Raw genomic sequence first — 17,501 nt, forward strand, 5'->3', positions numbered from 1 at the left:
TGGGATTGACACAGGATTAGAGCCCAACCTGAGGGCATTGGCCATCCCCATCATCTGCCACTCAGGCCTCCTTGCCCTTGGCCCGGAGGCCTCCCCAGCTCCCATGCCTGCAAGTGAGCCCTGGGTGAGGATCTGGGCCAGGGGTCAGCTTGTTCACCATCACCTGGGCTCTGGCTGGATCTGGGTGGCACACTTGCCCCTACTTCTTCCTGTGATTTTTTTGGCCAGCCCTTACTGCCTCATCCTAGGAACATGTCTCTTCTCTCTTCCCTTCTGCAGCAGACGAGAAGTAAAGACTTTCCCAAACCAGTTTCCTCAGAATCTGCCGTGGAGTCCCGGGTTTGTGACCTGAGGCCCTTTCTAGAGCTAGGCTCATTTGCTTGGTGATGGTGACGGACACCTACTTGGGCCAATCAATGTTCAGACTCCCTGCTCCAACCCTCTCCCCCTAGCATCTTCCACCACAGCACTTCTGGCCTACATCCCTCAGGTGGAGACTCTGATCCCAGGACCCTCTTCAGCCTGTGTGGGTCCTTGGGCCACAGCCTGAGGAATTTCATGATACAATTTCATGATGTAGTTGTTGTTATTTAGTCTTTAAGTCGTGTCAGACTTTTTTGCAACCCTTTGGGGTTGCAAGCCCACCAGGGGTCCTCTGTCCATTGGGTGAGTACCCTTATTTGGTTCAGCTAGATCTCTTAGTCTGTGGTATTACTGAAAAAATCTGGTTATAGGAGGGAATCCTAAAAAAATACAATTTTGCTAAAATGCTTGTTTTGAAAATGTGAATTTGTTTCAACATGATTGATATATTTGGGAACAATTTGAACACAGCCAGATTTCTTTTTCTTTCTTTTTGGCTGCACTGTGTGGCATGGGGGATCTAAGTTTCCTGACCAGGGATCGAATCCATGCCCTCTGCAGTAGATGCGTGGCGTCTTCACCACTGGACCTCCTGGGAAGTCTCAAACTTCCTTTGTTTATGTGAAATTTTGTTTATGAGAAATAGGTGAAAACAGAAAGTAAAAACTGGACCCAGCTGAATGGACCACAACCACCTAGAAAGGCGCAAGACACACACCTCAGACATCTGCCAGCTGCTTCAGTTCACCAGTCAGCACTGTGCTGAGCCACACCCCCTACCTCCTGTTACAATTTCCCATCTGATTTCAGACACTTCACAATAACCCACAAGCCACAACCTTTCCTCTACCCACTTCTGTAAACTGGCTTCACGTCTTCTTCAAGGTAAATCCCACATTTATTGTAGTATTCCTGTATTTCTTAACCACGTAACATGTGTAAACCTGTGTTGTCATTTTTATTATGTTGTTAAGACTTTTTGAGTGTATCATTGGTGACATTTTTGCATACTGTGCTTCTAGCCCCATTTTCCTCAAAAGCCTTGTGGCTTTTCCTGTGCTGGTTGGACACAGCGGAGCTGTTGCTGGACTCTGGTGGTTCCCGAACCTCTGGAAGCCACAATCTGTGAACTGTTGCTCAGCATCCTGCCTGCTGCCTCCCGACGTCCCCGGGATGGAGTGCTTCTCCAGGCAGCTGGGACACTCTCCCAGGCCCCTTGAGAGAATCCTTGGGAGGACTAATCCTTTTTCTGTGGGTGTCACCTGCACCTTGAGGGAGCTCTCCCGTTGCCACCGCACCTCCACACTGGACTCTGACAGTGCCGTGTGCTCTTTAATACACAAGGCAATCCAACAAGGACGAAACTTATTGAGCACCAGCTGTGTGCCGTGTACCCTGCTGGGCACCCAGGTGACTGTGATGGTACCACACACTTTACGGAGAATTACAGTAAGTGGGGCACAAAGGCCAACAGGCAGACAGCGAGCACACGGCAGGCAAGGGCTTGACTGGGGACACTGCAGCAAAGGCCATCTGGCCCTGGTGGGGTGTCAGGGGCTCATCCCAGAGGAGTGATTTGATGTTTGACTTACTTACCAGCAAAGTGTGAAGTGATCCAGCTACTGTATATCTTCTCCAGAACTCAATGTTGTCAGACTTCTTGATTTTTTTCCAGTTGATATTAACTAATATCTCGTTGCAGTCTTGATTTCATTCAGCCAGTCAACAAATGTCTATTGAGTGCTTACTTTGTGCCTGGCACTGCTTTAGGACTAGATGTGCAATCCCTTGATAATTTATGAGATAAACGTGTCATCATGTTTCATGGCCATTTGTGAGATACACATTGCCGTGTCTATCAGGGGGTCTTCTTAGTCTATTAAATATCCAGCCCCATCTTCAAGACGACCAAAGACCACCCTTGCAACCATCTGTTCAGACATGCAGGGAACACAGATGGCCAGCAGTGGGGCTACAATCATCTTTTTCTGAAACAATCATGGACTGATCTTTTAAAAAAGTATTTATTTGTTTATTTATTTGGCTGCACCAGGTCTCAGTTGTGGCACGTGGGATCTTTAGTTGAGGCAGGGGAACCCTTAATTGCTGCATGTGGGATCTAGTTCCCCGATCGGGGATCGAACCTGCGCCCCCTGAACTGGGAGCACGGAGTCTTAGTCTCTGCACCACCAGGGAGGTTCCCATGGAGCAATTTATATAGCCATCAAGACTACGTGTTTGGATCTTAGGTGCTAGCCCACACACACAAGAGGATGAGATCCACACTGGGCAGGGCTTCCAAATCCTACACCTCACAGGAGCCATATATCTTGCAACAGTTGCATAGACCTAGCTTCCAGAGTCTCCGTAAGGGACATGCTCTGCTTCAGGAGTCACTTTCCTCCAGGAAGCTCAGGGTTATGGCTTTTCTCAGGCATTCATGGTTCATTTCTAGTTTCTCCCTGTCTACACGCAGCTTCCAATAGGGGCGATTGTTACCATAAGCAGTGTCCCTATTTAAATCATTAACAGTCTACCTGTATCTGGTTACCAGGGAACATAGCTAGAGAGTTAACCAAAGGTCAAGTTCTCAAGCAGAAGAGGAAATGGTTTGTTAACCTTTTGCCCACATTCATTGGAAACAAACAAACAAACAAACAAACTTTATTGAGGTGTAATTCTCACTCAATAAAATGTACCTGTTTTAAGCAAACAGTTTGATGAGCTTTGGAAAAAGTGTGTACCATGTGATCACCAATACAATGAGGTATGGAATTTTTCTGTTACTCCCAAAGTTTCCCTGTGCTTTTTTCTAGTAATCCTCACTTCCCATCCCTGGTCCTAACAGGTTAGTCTTCTCTGGAGGTGTACGTTCCTTTGTGTCTGGTTTCTTTTGTTCAGCCTGGCGTTTTTGAGAGACATCCTTGTGGTTGTGTGCATTACTAGTTTGTTCCTTCTTATGGCTGAGTAGTATTCTGTTATATGACTATCACAATGAGTTTATTCCTTTACCTGTCCCTGGACATTTCAGTCATTTCCTTTTTTTGGTTATTATGAATAAGGCTTCTATGGACATTTGTATATAAATCTTTGGATAAAAATATAGGAATAGAACTGCTAGATCATACAATTCAGTTCAGTTCAGTCACTCAGTCGTGTCTGACTCTTTGAGACCCCCATGGACTGCAGCAAGCCAGGCTTCCCTGTCCATCACCAACTCCCGGAGTTTACTCAAACTCATGTCCATTGAGTTGGTGATGTCGTCCAACCATCTCATCCTCTGTTGTCCCCTTCTCCTCCTGCCTTCAATCTTTCCCAGCATCAGAGTCTTTTCAAATGAATCAGTTCTTCGAATCAGGGGGCCAGAATATTGGAGTTTCAGCTTTAGCATCAATCCTTCCAATGAATATTCAGGACTGATTTCCTTTAGGATTGACTAGTTGGATCTCCTTGCAGTCCAAGGGACTCTCAAGAGTCTTCTCCAACACCGCAGTTCAAAAGCATCAATTCGTCAGCACTCAGCTTTCTTTATAGTCCAATTCTCACATCCATACATGACTACTGAAAAAACTATAGCTTTGACTAGATGGACCTTTGTGGACAAAGTAATGTCTCTGCTTTTTAATATGCTGTCTAGCTTTGTCATAGCATTTCTTCCAAGGAGCAAGCATCTTTTAATTTCATGGCTACAGTCACCATCTGCAGTGATTTTGGAGCCCAAGAAAATAACATCTGTCACTTCTTCCCCATCTATTTGCCATGAAATGATGGGGCCAGATGCCATGATCTTTGCTTTTTGAATGTTGAGCTTTAAGTAAGCTTTTTTACTTCCTCTTTCACTTTCATCAAGAGGCTCTTTAGTTCTTCTTTGCTTTCTGCCATAAGTGTGGTGTTATCTGCATATCTGAGGTTATTGATATTTCTCCCAGCAATCTTGATTCCAGCTTGTGCTTTATCCAGCCCGGCATTTCACATGATGTACTCTGCATATTTCTTTGCATTGATCACCGAGGAAGGCTTTCTTATCTCTCCTTGCTATTCTTTGGAACTCTGCACTCAGATGGGTATATCTTTCCTTTTCTCCTTTGCCTTTTGCTTCTCTTCTTTTCTCAGCAATTTGTAAGGCCTCCTCAGACAATCATTTTGCCTTTTTGCATTTCTTTTTCTTGGGGATGGTCTTGATCCTTGCCTCCTGTACAATGTCATGAACCTCTGTCCATAATTCTTCAGGCACTCTGTCTATCAGATCTAATCCCTTGAGTCTATTTCTCACTTTCACTGTAAGGGATTTGATTTAGGTCATACCTGAATGGTCTAGTGGTTTTCCCTACTTTCTTCAATTTAAGTCTGAATTCACCAATAAGCAGTTCATGATCTGAGCCACAGTCAGCTCCCAGTCTTGTTTTTGCTGACCGTATAGAGCTTCTCCATCTTTGGCTGCAAAGAACATAATCAATCTGATCTCAGTATTGACCGTCTGGTGATGTCCGTGTGTAGAGTCTTCTCTTGTGTTGTTGGAAGAGGGTGTTTGCTATGACCAGTGTGTTCTCTTGACAATCTCTGTTAGCCTTTGACTGCTTCATTTCGTACTCCAAGGCTGAACTTGCCTGTTATTCCAGGTATCTCTTGACTTCCTACTTTTGCATTCCAGTCACCTATGATGAAAAAGACATCCTTTTTTTGGTGTTAGTCTTAGAAGGTCCTGTAGATCATCATAGAACCATTCAACTTCAGTTTCTTCGGCATTACTGGTTAAAGCATAGACTTGGATTACCTTGATATTGAATGGTTTGCCTTGGAAACAAACAGAGATCATTCTGTCATTTTTGAGATTGCACCCAAGGACTGCATTTCGGACTCTTTTGTTGACTTGAGGGCTACTCCATCTCTTCTAAGGGGTTCTTGCCCACAGTAGTACATATAATGGTTATCCAAATTAAATTCTCCCATTCCAGTCCAGTTTAGTTCACTGATTCCTAAAATGTCAATGTTCACTCTTGCCATCTCCTGTTTGACCACTTCCAATTTACCTTGATTCGTGGACCTAATATTCCAGGTTCCTATGCAATATTGTTCTTTACAACATCGGACTTCACTTCAATCACCAGTGACATCCACATCTGGGTGTTATTTTCGCTTTGGCTCCGTCTCTTCATGGTTTCTGGAATTATTTCTCCACTCTTCTCCAGTAGCATATTGGGCACCTACCGACCTGGGAAGTTCATCTTTCAGTGTCATATCTTTTTGCCTTTTCATACTGTTCATGGAGTTCTCAAGGCAAGCATACTGACGTGGTTTCCCATTCCCTTCTCCAGAGAACCACATCTTGTCAGAACTCTCCACCAAGACCCGTCCATCTTGGGTGGCCCTACACGGCATGGCTCATAGTTTCATTGAGTTAGACAAAGCTGTGGTCCATGTGATCAGTTTGGTTAGTTTTCTGTGATTGTGGTTTTCCTTCTGTAAATATCTGTTATAAACTGCCAGATTGTTTTCCAAAGTGGTTATACCGTTTTACATTTCTACCAATGGTAAATGAGAATTCCAGTTGCTCTGCATCTTTGGCAATATGCTAATGTTAATCTTTTAATTTTAGCTGTTCAACTGAATGTAGAGTGGTATTTCATTGTAGTTTTAAATTGCGTGTCCTTGATGGCTAATGATTTTGTAAATAATTCATGTGCTTACAGGCCGTTTGCATATCTTCTTTTTTAATATGTAGTTTTTAAACTTGATATATTGTATTTCCATTTTTATTCAATTAAAGAAATTTTCTTTCTTTCTTTTTTTTTTTTTTGGCTTAGAGGCTTGCAGGATCTTAGTTCCCCGATGAGGGATCAAACCTGCACCCCCTGCAGTGGAAGCACAGAGTCAACCACTGGACTGCCAGTGAAGTTCCTATGTATCTTCTTTTATGAGCTTCCTAAAAATTTTTGCCCATTAAAAAAAAATTAGGCTGAGTGTCTTCTAATTATGATATTCCCTGGTGGCTCAGAGGTAAAGAAACTGCCTGCCAGTGCAGGAGACTGGGTCAGAAAGATCCCCTGGAGAAGGAAATGGCAGCCCACTCCAGTATCGTTGCCTGGAGAATCCCACAGACAGCGGAGCCTCATGCACTACAGCCCACGGGGCTGCAAAAGAGTCAGACAGGACTTATCAACTGGATAGCAACAACAACACTTGTACATCTAGATACAACTGTAACCCTTTGCAAATACATGTATTGCAAATATTTTCTCCAAGTGGTGGCTTGTCATTTCATTTCCTTTTCAAGAGCAAAAGCTTTTATCAAAAAATTTTTTAAATGGTCTGTGCTTTTTGTGTCCTATTTAGGAAGTCTGTCTCCATTTTATCTAGAAGTTTTTTATAATTTTAGCTTTCATATTTAGGTCTATGGTCCATTTCAAGTTAATTTTTGTATCTGCTGTAAGGTAAGGGTGGAGGTTCTTTCTCTTTAATACTGATATCTAATTGTTCTATTACCATTTGTTTAAAGAAATATGTATAGTATATTTCTGGATTTTCTATTCTGTCCACTGATCTGTATGTCTCCCTTAGGACACTATTATACTGTCTCGATCATTACAGCTTTACAGTATATTTTGAAATCAGGTCCTCCAATCTTGTTCCTTTTCAAAATTGTTTCGGCTTTTTGAAATCTTTCATGTTTCCATATATACTTAAGGTGTTTGTCAATGTCTACAATAAAGCCTGATAGGATTTTCATTGGAACTGTGCTGAATTTCTAGATCAATCTGGAAAGAACTGATATCACTATTGAGTCTGATGCGTGAACATGGTACATCTACTTATCTTTCAAAATCTCAGAAATGTTTTGTAGTTTTCAGGAGACATGCATTGCACATATTTTGTTGTTTACCACTGTGAAGAGACAAAGCAGACGTGAGACTGCCATTCTTAGAAGGGTCTGCTTGGCCTTGGTCATCTGGGAATTTTTCAGAGAGTTCCTATAGTTCTCAGAACTGATAAACTGATAAGAATGGCATGCTGTGCCCAACTCTTGGTTCAAACAATGAGGCTTCTGCTGAGCTTGTGATCTCCTTCTGAGAGTCTGGAATTTTGGTTGCTGCTGGGCAGAGGGTGTCTGTATGACCAGCTGCCTATGAGAAGCTCAGCACTAGGTTTCTAATATGCTTCCTTCATAGACAACATTGCACACGTATTGTCCCAACTCATTGCTCAGAGAATTAAGTTCATGCTGTGTGACTCCACAGGGAGAAGACTCCTAAAAGCTTGCACTGGGTTTCCTTCACATTTTGCCCCAAGTCTTTTTTCTGTGCAGATTTTGCTTCATATCGTTTCTGTGTAATAAATCATTGCAATGAGCAGGAGTATAGCTGAATCCTGAGTTCTAATGAATCACCAAACCTGAGAATGATCTTAGGGAGCGTCTGCCACAATCTCCGTGCATTCTATGGTTTTGTGATATACATATAGTTTTAAATTTTTATGTTTGTGGCTATGTATAGTTTATGATTTTTTTTTTTTTTTAGTTTATGATTTTTTATTGTTGACCTGTATCCATGACTCCGTCAAACTCTTTTGTTAGTTCTAGTAGGTTTTCGGTAGATTTCTTAGAATTTTCTATGCACATGATCATGTTGCTATAGATAAACATGCCTTTTTTTCCTTGTCCTATTTTGCTGGTTGGGGCCTCCAGTATAATATTTTGCTGTTGTTTTTGAGGAAAGCTTTAGACGTCTTTATTGCTTGGGGGGCAGGGCCTGGGTATGGGCAGTCAGCTTCCTCTTCCCCATCACAGGCGTCCTGTGGGCGGCACTGTGCTCCCAGGTGCAGAGGGTGGCCCTCATGGTTGTAGACAGTGGTCCACATGCTGGATTCCCGATTCACAATGACCTCAATGACCTTGCCACTGTCTGTCCTGTGGAGAATCCACCTGTTGTAGTGGAAAGTGTCTCAGGGCCGCAGATGAGTGGGTTCTAAGCCAGGCGTCTGCTGGTTCCTCTTTATCAGGAGGCTGCAGCAGTTCTGCAAGACCATCCACGCTAATGCAGGGACCTGGTGGTGGTAGTGAAGGTGCCCGTGTCCAAGAGTCCCCTTTTTATAAGGACACCAGTCATGTTGGATTAGGGGCCACGTTACTCCAGCACAACTATCTTTTTTTTTTTTTTCCCAAGTAGAAGTATAGTTGATTTACAATGCTGTGTTAGTTTCAGGTGTACACCAAAGTGATTCAGTTATATACGTATAACGCACACGCGTGCTCAGTGGCTTGTCATGTCCGGCTCTGTGCAACCCCATGGACTGTAGCCCACCAGGCTCCTCTGTCCATGGGATTCTCTAGGCAAGAATACTGGAGTGGATTGCCATACCCTCCTCCAGGGGATCTTCCTAACCCAGGGATCAAACCCGCGTCTTTTATGTCTCCTGCATTGGCAGGTGGGTTCTTTACTCAGCTCTCTGGGGTCAAACCCTGTTTCTGGATTGTTCACATCCTTGATTCCTGGTTCACCTTAAGGAGTGGCAGATGGCTCCTCAGCAATCACCGTGGGGGTGGTGGCATCTGCTGGGCCCCAGGCATCGCGTTCCCTTTTGGGAGCCCTCACTCACATTTGGAGGCCCGAAATAGCTGATGGCTGTGACATTTCTTGCCCACCAATATGGCAGGAAATCTTTCATTTTACAAGGCTTTATGAAAGTGGCATAGATGGGAGTTGAGATGTTCGGCTATGTGTGTGTGGTTGGCGTTGTTTGCATCTAGGGAGTTCTGCAAGGTCCGCAGTTCCTGACAAGCCTGAGACAAAGCGGAACTCAGGAGCACAGAACGTTTTGGCGGCAGATGGGCCAAGCCATGCTGCTGCCTGGGGCGCAGTGTCTGGGCCCGGTGGGGAAGGGCAGCCTGGGGAGCCACAGCACCGGCCATCAGTGCCTCCCCTCCCAGCGCCCCATGCCCCCCAGGCCAGGCCCTCACTGTGGGCCTCGCTGATTCTCCTGCCTTTACTCAAACCACTTCCAGGCGCTTCACTGGAAGGTCCCAGTGGTTCATCCCTGCCTGCAGAAGAGTTTGGACTCGAGCTCTGTGTCCACAGCTGACACGCCAACCTCGACCCTCCACTACGCTCTCACCTCCTCGCTCTTCTACCTGCTCCCCTAGATGGGCCTCCACAAGTGTCCTGGGCTTTCAGTTCTGCTGCCTGCACTCAAGTGCTTCCCACTGATGCTGATGCTGACCAGAGTCCAGAGTCTGCAGTGCTCTCTGCCCAGTCTTGGGGCAGTTGGTGCCTGGGTGATTCACGCCGCATGGAGTTCCCCACTCCTTCCACGGTCTACGCAGACAGCACACCCACTCTGGACTAGATGCTGGCCTGAGTGTCAGGATGTGCAGGTCGCGTGCCTGTCCTGAAGGCTCCTCCAGCTCCAGAGGCTGAGGGCAGCACTGGTTAGCAGGGCAGGCGGCACAGGACAGCTGCGGGCTGCTGAGCGCATGGGGGTCCTGTGCTGCCCACACGGTGCTTTTCATCAGGCGCAGTGATGGTGCTGAGATTCTGTGTCCTTTAATCTTTCTTTAAAAAATAGTGGTTAGTGCTCGCTTTGGCAGCACATATACTAAAATTGGAACGATACAGAGAAGATTAGCATGGCCCCTGCGCAAGGATGACACGCAAATTCGTGAAGCGTTCCATATTTTTTGGGAGGGGGGATCGGGGTGGGGAATACATGTAAATCCATGGCTGATTCATGTCAATGTATGACAAAACCCACTACAATATTGTAAAGTAATTAGCCTCCAACTAATAAAAATAAATGAAAAAAAAAAAATAGTGGTTGATGTGGCTGCGCCGGGTCTTAGCTGTGGCACAGGGACCTTTGGTTGCTGGATGTGGGATCCAGTTCCCTGACTGGAGATGGAACCGCCTGCATTGGGAGCATGGAGTCTTCACCTCTGGAGCACCAGGGAAGTCCCATGCATGGTTTAATCTGAAAACATGAATGGACTTACACAATTAGTCGTGTAAATAAACATTTTGATTGAAGAATAAATTAGTCCTCCTCAAGGCTCCAGAGGAAGCCCCCTGACACCCTGTCCCTGGGTGTCTTACACAGTAAGACAGGCTTACTGTGTATCTCTGGGGGGCCCAGGAGGGGACACAGGAAGGACTTGTTTGGGTGAACGGGGTGGGGAAGTTGTCCTGAGACTGTGTATTTCAACAGCAACTTGTTGGGAGGACAGACTAGGGGCCAGCTAAAGCTGCCCACTTTGAAGAGCCAGCAGCTGCTCAGATGAGGCAGGACAGGAGGCACACAGTAGGTCTCCTTTATGGCATGGACAATGCCCACATCTGGCCTGTGTTCAGACGTTACGACAGAGCAGTCTTCTCTCTCGATCCGATCTGGCACAGAGGGGCCCTGTCTGACCTGGTCTCATGTGAAGCTGCATGTTCTACACCGGAGACCACCACGGCCGTATCTGAGTGCGCCAGGCCAGCTCCAGGATCTGGGGGCTGCCTCACCTCACCTGAACAGTCTCCCTGGCTGACCTCACCTCTCCTGTGGCTTCTTCACACTCACCCACCCGGTTAGACACAAGCTGCCCCGTATCTCCTTCCCAGCGGCGGAGGACACAGCAGACAGCAGGCCAAACTCCATTGGCAGAAATGCCCTGCCCGCCTCAACTGGGCCCCTGTGGCCACTGCCAGCCGCCCTGAGCCTGCTCCCGTCTGCCATCTGGTCTGCTTCCTCCCTGTGCCTGTTGGAGCCCAGCCCCTCTTCTGGACACTCTCTCCCTGGACTCATCTTCCTGAGCACACGCTCAGCGGTGGGTCCTGCCAGTCCCCTTCCCCAGCAGAGCAAACTCAAGGCCTCATCCGTGTGCAGCCCTGACCTCCCCTCCCGCAGCGGCCCAGCTTTTGGACCTTGGCCGGGCCCACACCTCTGGCCCCTGATGGTTCCCAGGAGCCTCTGCCAAGGATTCGCCTAGCCAAGATTTTGTCCTCTTTGCATTCCCTGAGCAGACACCGGCCCTGCACACTTGGCTTGGGGTTCATTCCTGAGCTGCCCTTCCTGCCTCTGCTGGGGTTCGAAGCCCAGGAGCGCTACCTGGAGCAGGTGTCTGCATGCTTGGCTCCCGCAGGCAGGGAATCCTGGATGAGAGCCGCACCTGCTCCAGGAGAGGTAGGGGAGGGGATTGGCGATACCTGCCTGGCACGTGAACAAAGCACAGTGACTGAGGGTAGTGGTGCTGGCATGGAGCAAAACTGGCGTGCAGGGTGAGTTGGACTCTGGGAAGGCAGTGTGCAGCCTGCCCAGGGAAGTGGGGCCTGCCCGCAGCTCAGGACGAGCAAGGTCCATTTCGGGTTGAGGGGCATAGGGACAGTGGAAGGCCAACTCGAGCAGCCTTCAGGGAACGTGGACTTCGTGCTGCCGGCTGCTCTCAGGCACGTGGTGTGGTCCGCGTGTCGGTAGCATGCCTGGCAGCGGGCAGAGGCTTGGTGGGGGTGAGCTGTCAGCGGAGCATAGGAGGCCTCGGGGAGGGGCCGCAGGTGGGGAGGGGGTGGGGCAGGATGGACCAGGGCAGAGGGGACACGCGTCTCTGGCCTGGGGGTGCCTGTGGACGCTGACAGGGCTTACGTGGGAGCGGCAGGGGCGGCGCAGGCCATGATGAGGTGCCTGTGAGCGTGGGGGTACTGGCGTAGAGCGGGCGTCCATTCAGAGATGCTGTGGTACCGGCGCCGGTTAATGGACCGGGTTAACGGGGTGGCGGGTAGGAGGTGGGGCAGCCCTGGGAGAGGGGTCTCAAGCCAAGTGGACAGCAGGTCCCACGGGCGAAGGCCGGTCAGGAGTATCCACTGGGCTGGGGGCTCAGAGGGCCCAGGGCCACAGTGGGACCCCTCTGTGAGGAGGGCGGGGATAAGGGCAGCTGGCTGACAGCGGGTGCACACGTCAGAGCCGAGGAGGCAGGGGTAGGCTCTGGAGGGGGGGACAGGGGGAGCCGCAGGAGGCCATGCAGGACCAGCTGGGGCTGAGGCCACAGAGGGGTGGGGTCTGGAGAGACTGCTGGAAGGCGCCAGAGGCAGGCCAGGGGGCCTCAGGGTCTCCATCCCACTTCACCCTGGGGGCCCTGGTCTGCAGGTGTCTGGGGGGGGCATGCAGTGCCACCTGTCAGGTGCCCACTGATGGGCTCCTGGGGGCCTTTCAGAGCCAGAGGAGCATGACAGTCCTGCCTGGGGGGGGCAGTCAGTGACCCGTGCCACTGCCCCTCAGGCCTGGGGGAGGACGGTGAGGTCTCACAGGACCCTCCGTCATGCCAGGCAGGTCCCAGGTATGAGTGGCAGAGAGCATGTGATCTGGGAGCCCCGGGTCCCGTCCATCAGCCGGGCCTCCTGGCACAGCACGCAGGACGTGGCTGGGAAGGCTGCAAGGAGGTGGAGGCGTGGAGAGGCTGCTGCCCTCACCCTCTGCCAGAGCCAGGCCCTGCCAGCAACGCCTGTCCGGCTCCTGTCTGTCCGGGTCCTGCTCGCCGCCTCACTCTGCTGACGCCCAGACCCCTCCCTGCCTTGGGGAGGAAGTGGCAGTGAGGAGTGAGGAAGGGAACACAGAGCGCAGAGGGTCCCGTTTATTGGAATTTTACAGACAGCAGAATGAGGGGAAGGCACCCTCCTGACCTGGACTGTTCCCTCCTCTCTGCCCTCAGGGCTAACATAGGGACGAGACCCTCACCCCGCAGGTCCCCCAGAGGGCAGCACTCCAGTGGGGGGTGGGAAGGCTGTACGCCAGGCCGGGGAGCAGGGACAGGAGGGGAGACGTGCACCCTCACCTCGTGGCTCCATCGCTCGCCCCTGAGGCCTGGTGTTGCCCCCAGACCCTGGAGTGGACTGGCAGACAGGGCTCATGCAACACTGGGTGGGCGGGAGGGGGCACGGAAACCTGGCCCCGCTGCCCTGTGGCAGGGTGGGACGGCTGGGAGGGGCCATGCTGGCCGCGGCGGGTCCAGATAGAAGTGTCTGCGGTGTACACACGGGAGGGTCGGGTGGCTCCCTGTCCCAGGCAGCACACGGGGATGAGAGAGGGGAGCTGAGAGGAGCTGCCACGCTGGGGCAGGGGCCAGGCCGGGCATGCCACCTGAGAGGCCCCATGCGAGCAGGCTCAGGCTACTCCTTGGCGCGGCCAATGATGGTGAGGATGTATAGGAAGATGTTGATGATGTCCGTGTAGAGGTTCAGCGCAGCAAACACATACTCCTCCGGGCTCAGGGACAGCTGCTTGTTCCCCAGCAGCAGCTGAGTGTCCACTGCCAGGAACTGGGGGTGACAGAGCGGCCGTGTCAAGGAACATGACCCCTGCCCAGCCCCCCGCCTGGGCCACGGCTCCGGCACTCACGCAGGTGAACAGCAGAGCGCCCAGCGAGGCATACACGATCTCCAGGATGCGGTTCCGGATGAAGATGCAGAGGATGGCGAAGAGAATGAGCACTACCATGCTCACCAGGAGCACGCCCATGCAGGATGTGAAGTCATAGCGGGTCTGCGGGCACAGACGCACACAGGAGCCACTGGCTGCCGCCGCCCCAGGCGGCCTCTGGGCCCCGGGGGTCGGCAGCCCTGCCCCTGGGGGCCCCTCACCTGCATGGAGAAGATGACCACTGTGAAGCAGACGGTTGTGGTGATGCCTACGGCCATGATGACCGCCTCAGTATTGTAGAAGCTGGCGATCATGCCCACCATGTAGGACAGGCTGACAGTCAGGATCGACTGTGGGGAGATGGTGTTTCAGCACCCAGAGCCACGGCCCCTCCCACCCCGCCCCATGCCCTCTGTTGCTCCAAAGCCTGAGACATGGGGTGCAGAGGCAGGGCCCTGGGAGTTACCAGCGCAACAAGGTTCCAGGGGTGCTTCCGCCGGAAGTCCCCACAGCAGCTGAGGACAATGAGGGAGACGAAGAAGACGGCATAGGAGACATAGTAGGTCCAGACGTTTTCCCGGACAAAGCCCTTCACCTCCCCGACGAAGGTGAACACAGCCACGGTGGACAGGGTCACGGACAGCTGCAGGGTCAGCACCAGGAACACCTGGGGAGGGAGGCGGCTCAGAGCCCCGCCAGCACAGCTGCCCACATCCCCAGCCCCCAAGGCCCACCTTGCGGATGAAGGCCTGGCGGATGCTCTTGTCGTCCCAGTTGGTGGCAGGGAAGTCCTGGTTGTCATAGTAGGATGGTGGCCCCTCCTCGTGATAGTTCCCATGATGAGGTGCTGAGGAGCAGGACGGGCAATCAGCACCCCTTACTCATGTGGGAACCCCTGCCCGTTCCCTGCCCCGCCCCGATACTCACAGCCAGGGTCCTGTGCTGGGAAGGCCTGTGGCTGTCCGTAGGGGTTGGGGGGAAAGGGGCTCTGCGGATATGGCCCCTGAGGGTATCCCCCTGGCGGGTAGGGGCCCTGGGGGTAGCCCCCTGGGGGGTAGGTGCCCTGGGGGTAGCCCCCAGGGGGGTAGGGGCCCTGAGGGTAACCACCTTGGGGGTAAGGGCTGGGGCCCTGGGGATACCCTGGCTGGCCATAGGGGGATGGCTGGAACGGGGCCTGTGGGTAAGGGGCCCCTGGGTAGGGTGCCATGGAGGGCTGGGGCCCTCCGGGATATCCAGGGTTGGGGGGAGGATAGCTGTCCCCAGACACCAAGAAACTCTTTTCATGGGACATAGCCTCAGCTTCTGTGGTCTCCCCCTAGAGGACAGAGAGAGAACAGTTAGCCTGCCGCGACAGAAGCCAGCGGGGGGGAGGGGGGGGGGGCAGGGGGCACCTGCTGCCGGGATCCAGGACGGAAGGAGGGGGATTATGACCTCTGCCCTAGGGCAGTGGGGAGTCCCAAGCTGGGGGCCAGGAGAGGCGGGTGGGGGCTGGGTGGCTGCGCAGGCGGCTTCAGCAGGGGCTGCCACAGGCCGACCCCAGAGGGGAAGGAGGGGAGGGAGGAAGGGATGACTTTGTCAGCCTCGGGATTCTGGGGCTTCCGCGGTTTCTCACAAGCACCTCGAGGGGCCCTGTCACCGCTGCTGGCGTCTCCGTCTCCGGGGCAGAGCTCATCCTGGGTGTCGGCCGGGGGCGCGGTCGGGGAGGTGTTGGGGTGTGCCCGGACCCTCCCCTTCACATCCCGCCCCTTAAGCAGCTTTAAGGGGCCAGGGCAGGCGGCTATTTCTATCCCAGGAAATCCCCACGCCATCTGTGACCAACCAGAGCCCTGAGCCCCTCTCCCAGAGCAGGGCCCGACCGTCCCTCGCTCCCGGGTGGGGGCAGCAGGCCTGGATCGGCTGCCGGGCTGCCTGCCGGCGGGGTACGCCAAGAACAGCGGGTTGCGGGGGTGTGTGGGGGATGGAAGAGACCAGAGGGCGTGCAGGGGAACAAAGCGGACGTGGGGGCGAGGCGGGCGGCGGCAGCGGCGGCCACGGACCCCGCACCGAGGGCGGGGTGGGCCTTCTTGCCCGTTTGGGGGGCGCTCGAGCGGCGGTCCTACTGTCCCCGCAGCGCGCCGCCCCCGCTCGCCTGCCCGCGCGGGGTCCTTCGGCTCCCCGCCCCCGCCGCCGCCGCCGCCGCCGCACCCCACTCCCGGGGCCCTGCGGGCCGCGCGGCGGCCGGACCGACAGACTGACCCACCGCGACGCCCTTCGGCTGCGCAGGGCTCGCGCGGGGGTGGCAGCGGCCGGCCGGCTGAACCGGTAGACACGCGGCTGTGCTACGGCCGGGGACTCACCAGTCGCGGGGCGCCTCAGGACGCTGCGCCCACTGTCCGCTGCGCGGCCGCGGGGTCGGCCACCGCTTCGTCCGCACTCGCACCCGCACCCGCAACCGCACCCGCTACGCTGCCGGCTCGGCTGGGCCTGCGCCTGCGGCTCGGGAGACGCAGCGGGGCCGTGTGACGGGGCGGGCCCTGGGGCGGGGCCTGGGGCGGGGCCGCGGGCGAGGCGGGGCCGCGGGCGGGGCTCTGCGGGAGCGCGGCGCCTCTCCGGTTGGACCCTGTCCCATTCCGCCGCCCTGCTGGCGCCTTTCTCGCGCTCCGTCCACCGAGAGTTGGGCTTGGGCTCAGAGCTGTAGACCTAAAGGCTGACACCTGCTTGGGTCAGAGAGTTGAGAAATTTATTCCTAAATTTGGGATTTGCTGTCTTGACTAGCACTCTCCGTCCCTCCTTGACCTTGAAACCCCACTTTCCATTTTATTCAAATCTATCCCAGATCAAGAGACCTAATTGTATAATTGCTCAATCCTCTCTACTAAGCTAGTCTAGGTCCCTACTAGACCATTTATTCTCACTTCACAAACTCACAAGCAGTAAGGGTGGCGTTGTTAGCCCTGTTTCTCTGCTGAGGGACTGAGGCTTCGAGATGCCCCAGGACCAGAGGTCAAGTTAACTTCCCCCAGCTTCAGTGGTCTTGACATTGTGTTATACATTGTATAGACATGGTATTGTACATTGTGTTAGAACGCAATGAGTTCCATTTCAGTTCAGTCGCTCAGTCGTGTCCGACTCCTTGCAACCCCATGAACCGCAGCATGCCAGGCCTCCCTGTCCATCACCAACTCCCAGAGTCTACCCAAACTCATGTCCATTGAGTCGGTGATGCCATCCAACCATCTCATCCTCTGTTGTCCCCTTCTCCTCCTGCCTTCAATCTTTCCCAGCATCAGGGTCTTTTCAAATGAGTCAGCTCTTCACATCAGGTGGCCAAATTATTGGAGTTTCAGCTTCTACATCTGTCCTTCCAATGAATACTCAGGACTGATCTGTTTTAGGATGGATTGGTTGGATCTCCTTGCAGTCCAAGGAACTCTCAAGAGTCTTCTCCAACACCACAGTTCAAAAGCATCAATTTTTCTGCACTCAGCTTTCTTTATAGTCCAACTCTCACTTCCATATATGAATACTGGAAAAACCATAGCCTTGACTAGATGGACCTTTGTTGACAATGAGTTCCATGAGAAGACAAAGCATAGAGTAGGCAGGGGTGACTTCAGGTTTTGTACAACTAGAAGCTCATACAATTTGAGGGCCCTTTTTTAAAGAAAAAAAAAAAAAAAAACCTAAAAATGACAAATGTGAAGTCGAGGTCAGGGCTTTAGGAGGGTCCTTGAAGACTTTTAAGTTCAAGTTAAACCTGCCACCAAGAGCCTAGTAAG

General features: G+C 52.3%; 1 protein-coding gene, 1 long non-coding RNA gene and 1 other non-coding gene across 3 annotated transcripts in view; 2 read left to right on the plus strand and 1 right to left on the minus strand.

The window, feature by feature from the left end:
* LOC133042244 (uncharacterized) overlaps positions 1–10,038 on the plus strand; it is a 24,629-nt gene extending 14,591 nt beyond the window's left edge. The window contains exon 3 of the long non-coding RNA XR_009689452.1: positions 9,362–10,038. This is a non-coding gene — a long non-coding RNA (uncharacterized LOC133042244). The remainder of the gene's footprint in view (positions 1–9,361) is intronic.
* On the plus strand, positions 9,928–10,034 carry LOC133042937 (U6 spliceosomal RNA). The gene has a single exon (XR_009689633.1). It is a non-coding gene; the product is annotated as a U6 spliceosomal RNA (small nuclear RNA).
* A 2,904-nt stretch (positions 10,039–12,942) lies between the features above and the next one.
* Positions 12,943–16,228, minus strand: GRINA (glutamate ionotropic receptor NMDA type subunit associated protein 1). Its single transcript, XM_061122993.1, has 7 exons — positions 16,080–16,228; positions 14,671–15,058; positions 14,478–14,590; positions 14,210–14,410; positions 13,965–14,093; positions 13,723–13,866; positions 12,943–13,643 (listed from the first exon to the last, which is right to left on the minus strand). Exons 2-7 carry the CDS (start codon positions 15,032–15,034, stop codon positions 13,494–13,496), a joined length of 1,101 nt encoding a protein of 366 aa, XP_060978976.1. The 5' UTR covers positions 15,035–15,058; positions 16,080–16,228; the 3' UTR covers positions 12,943–13,493.
* Positions 16,229–17,501: the final 1,273 nt, after the last annotated feature.

Source organism: Dama dama, chromosome 21 (assembly GCF_033118175.1).
Source record: "Dama dama isolate Ldn47 chromosome 21, ASM3311817v1, whole genome shotgun sequence".
In the NCBI taxonomy this organism is placed as follows: Eukaryota; Metazoa; Chordata; class Mammalia; order Artiodactyla; family Cervidae; genus Dama; species Dama dama.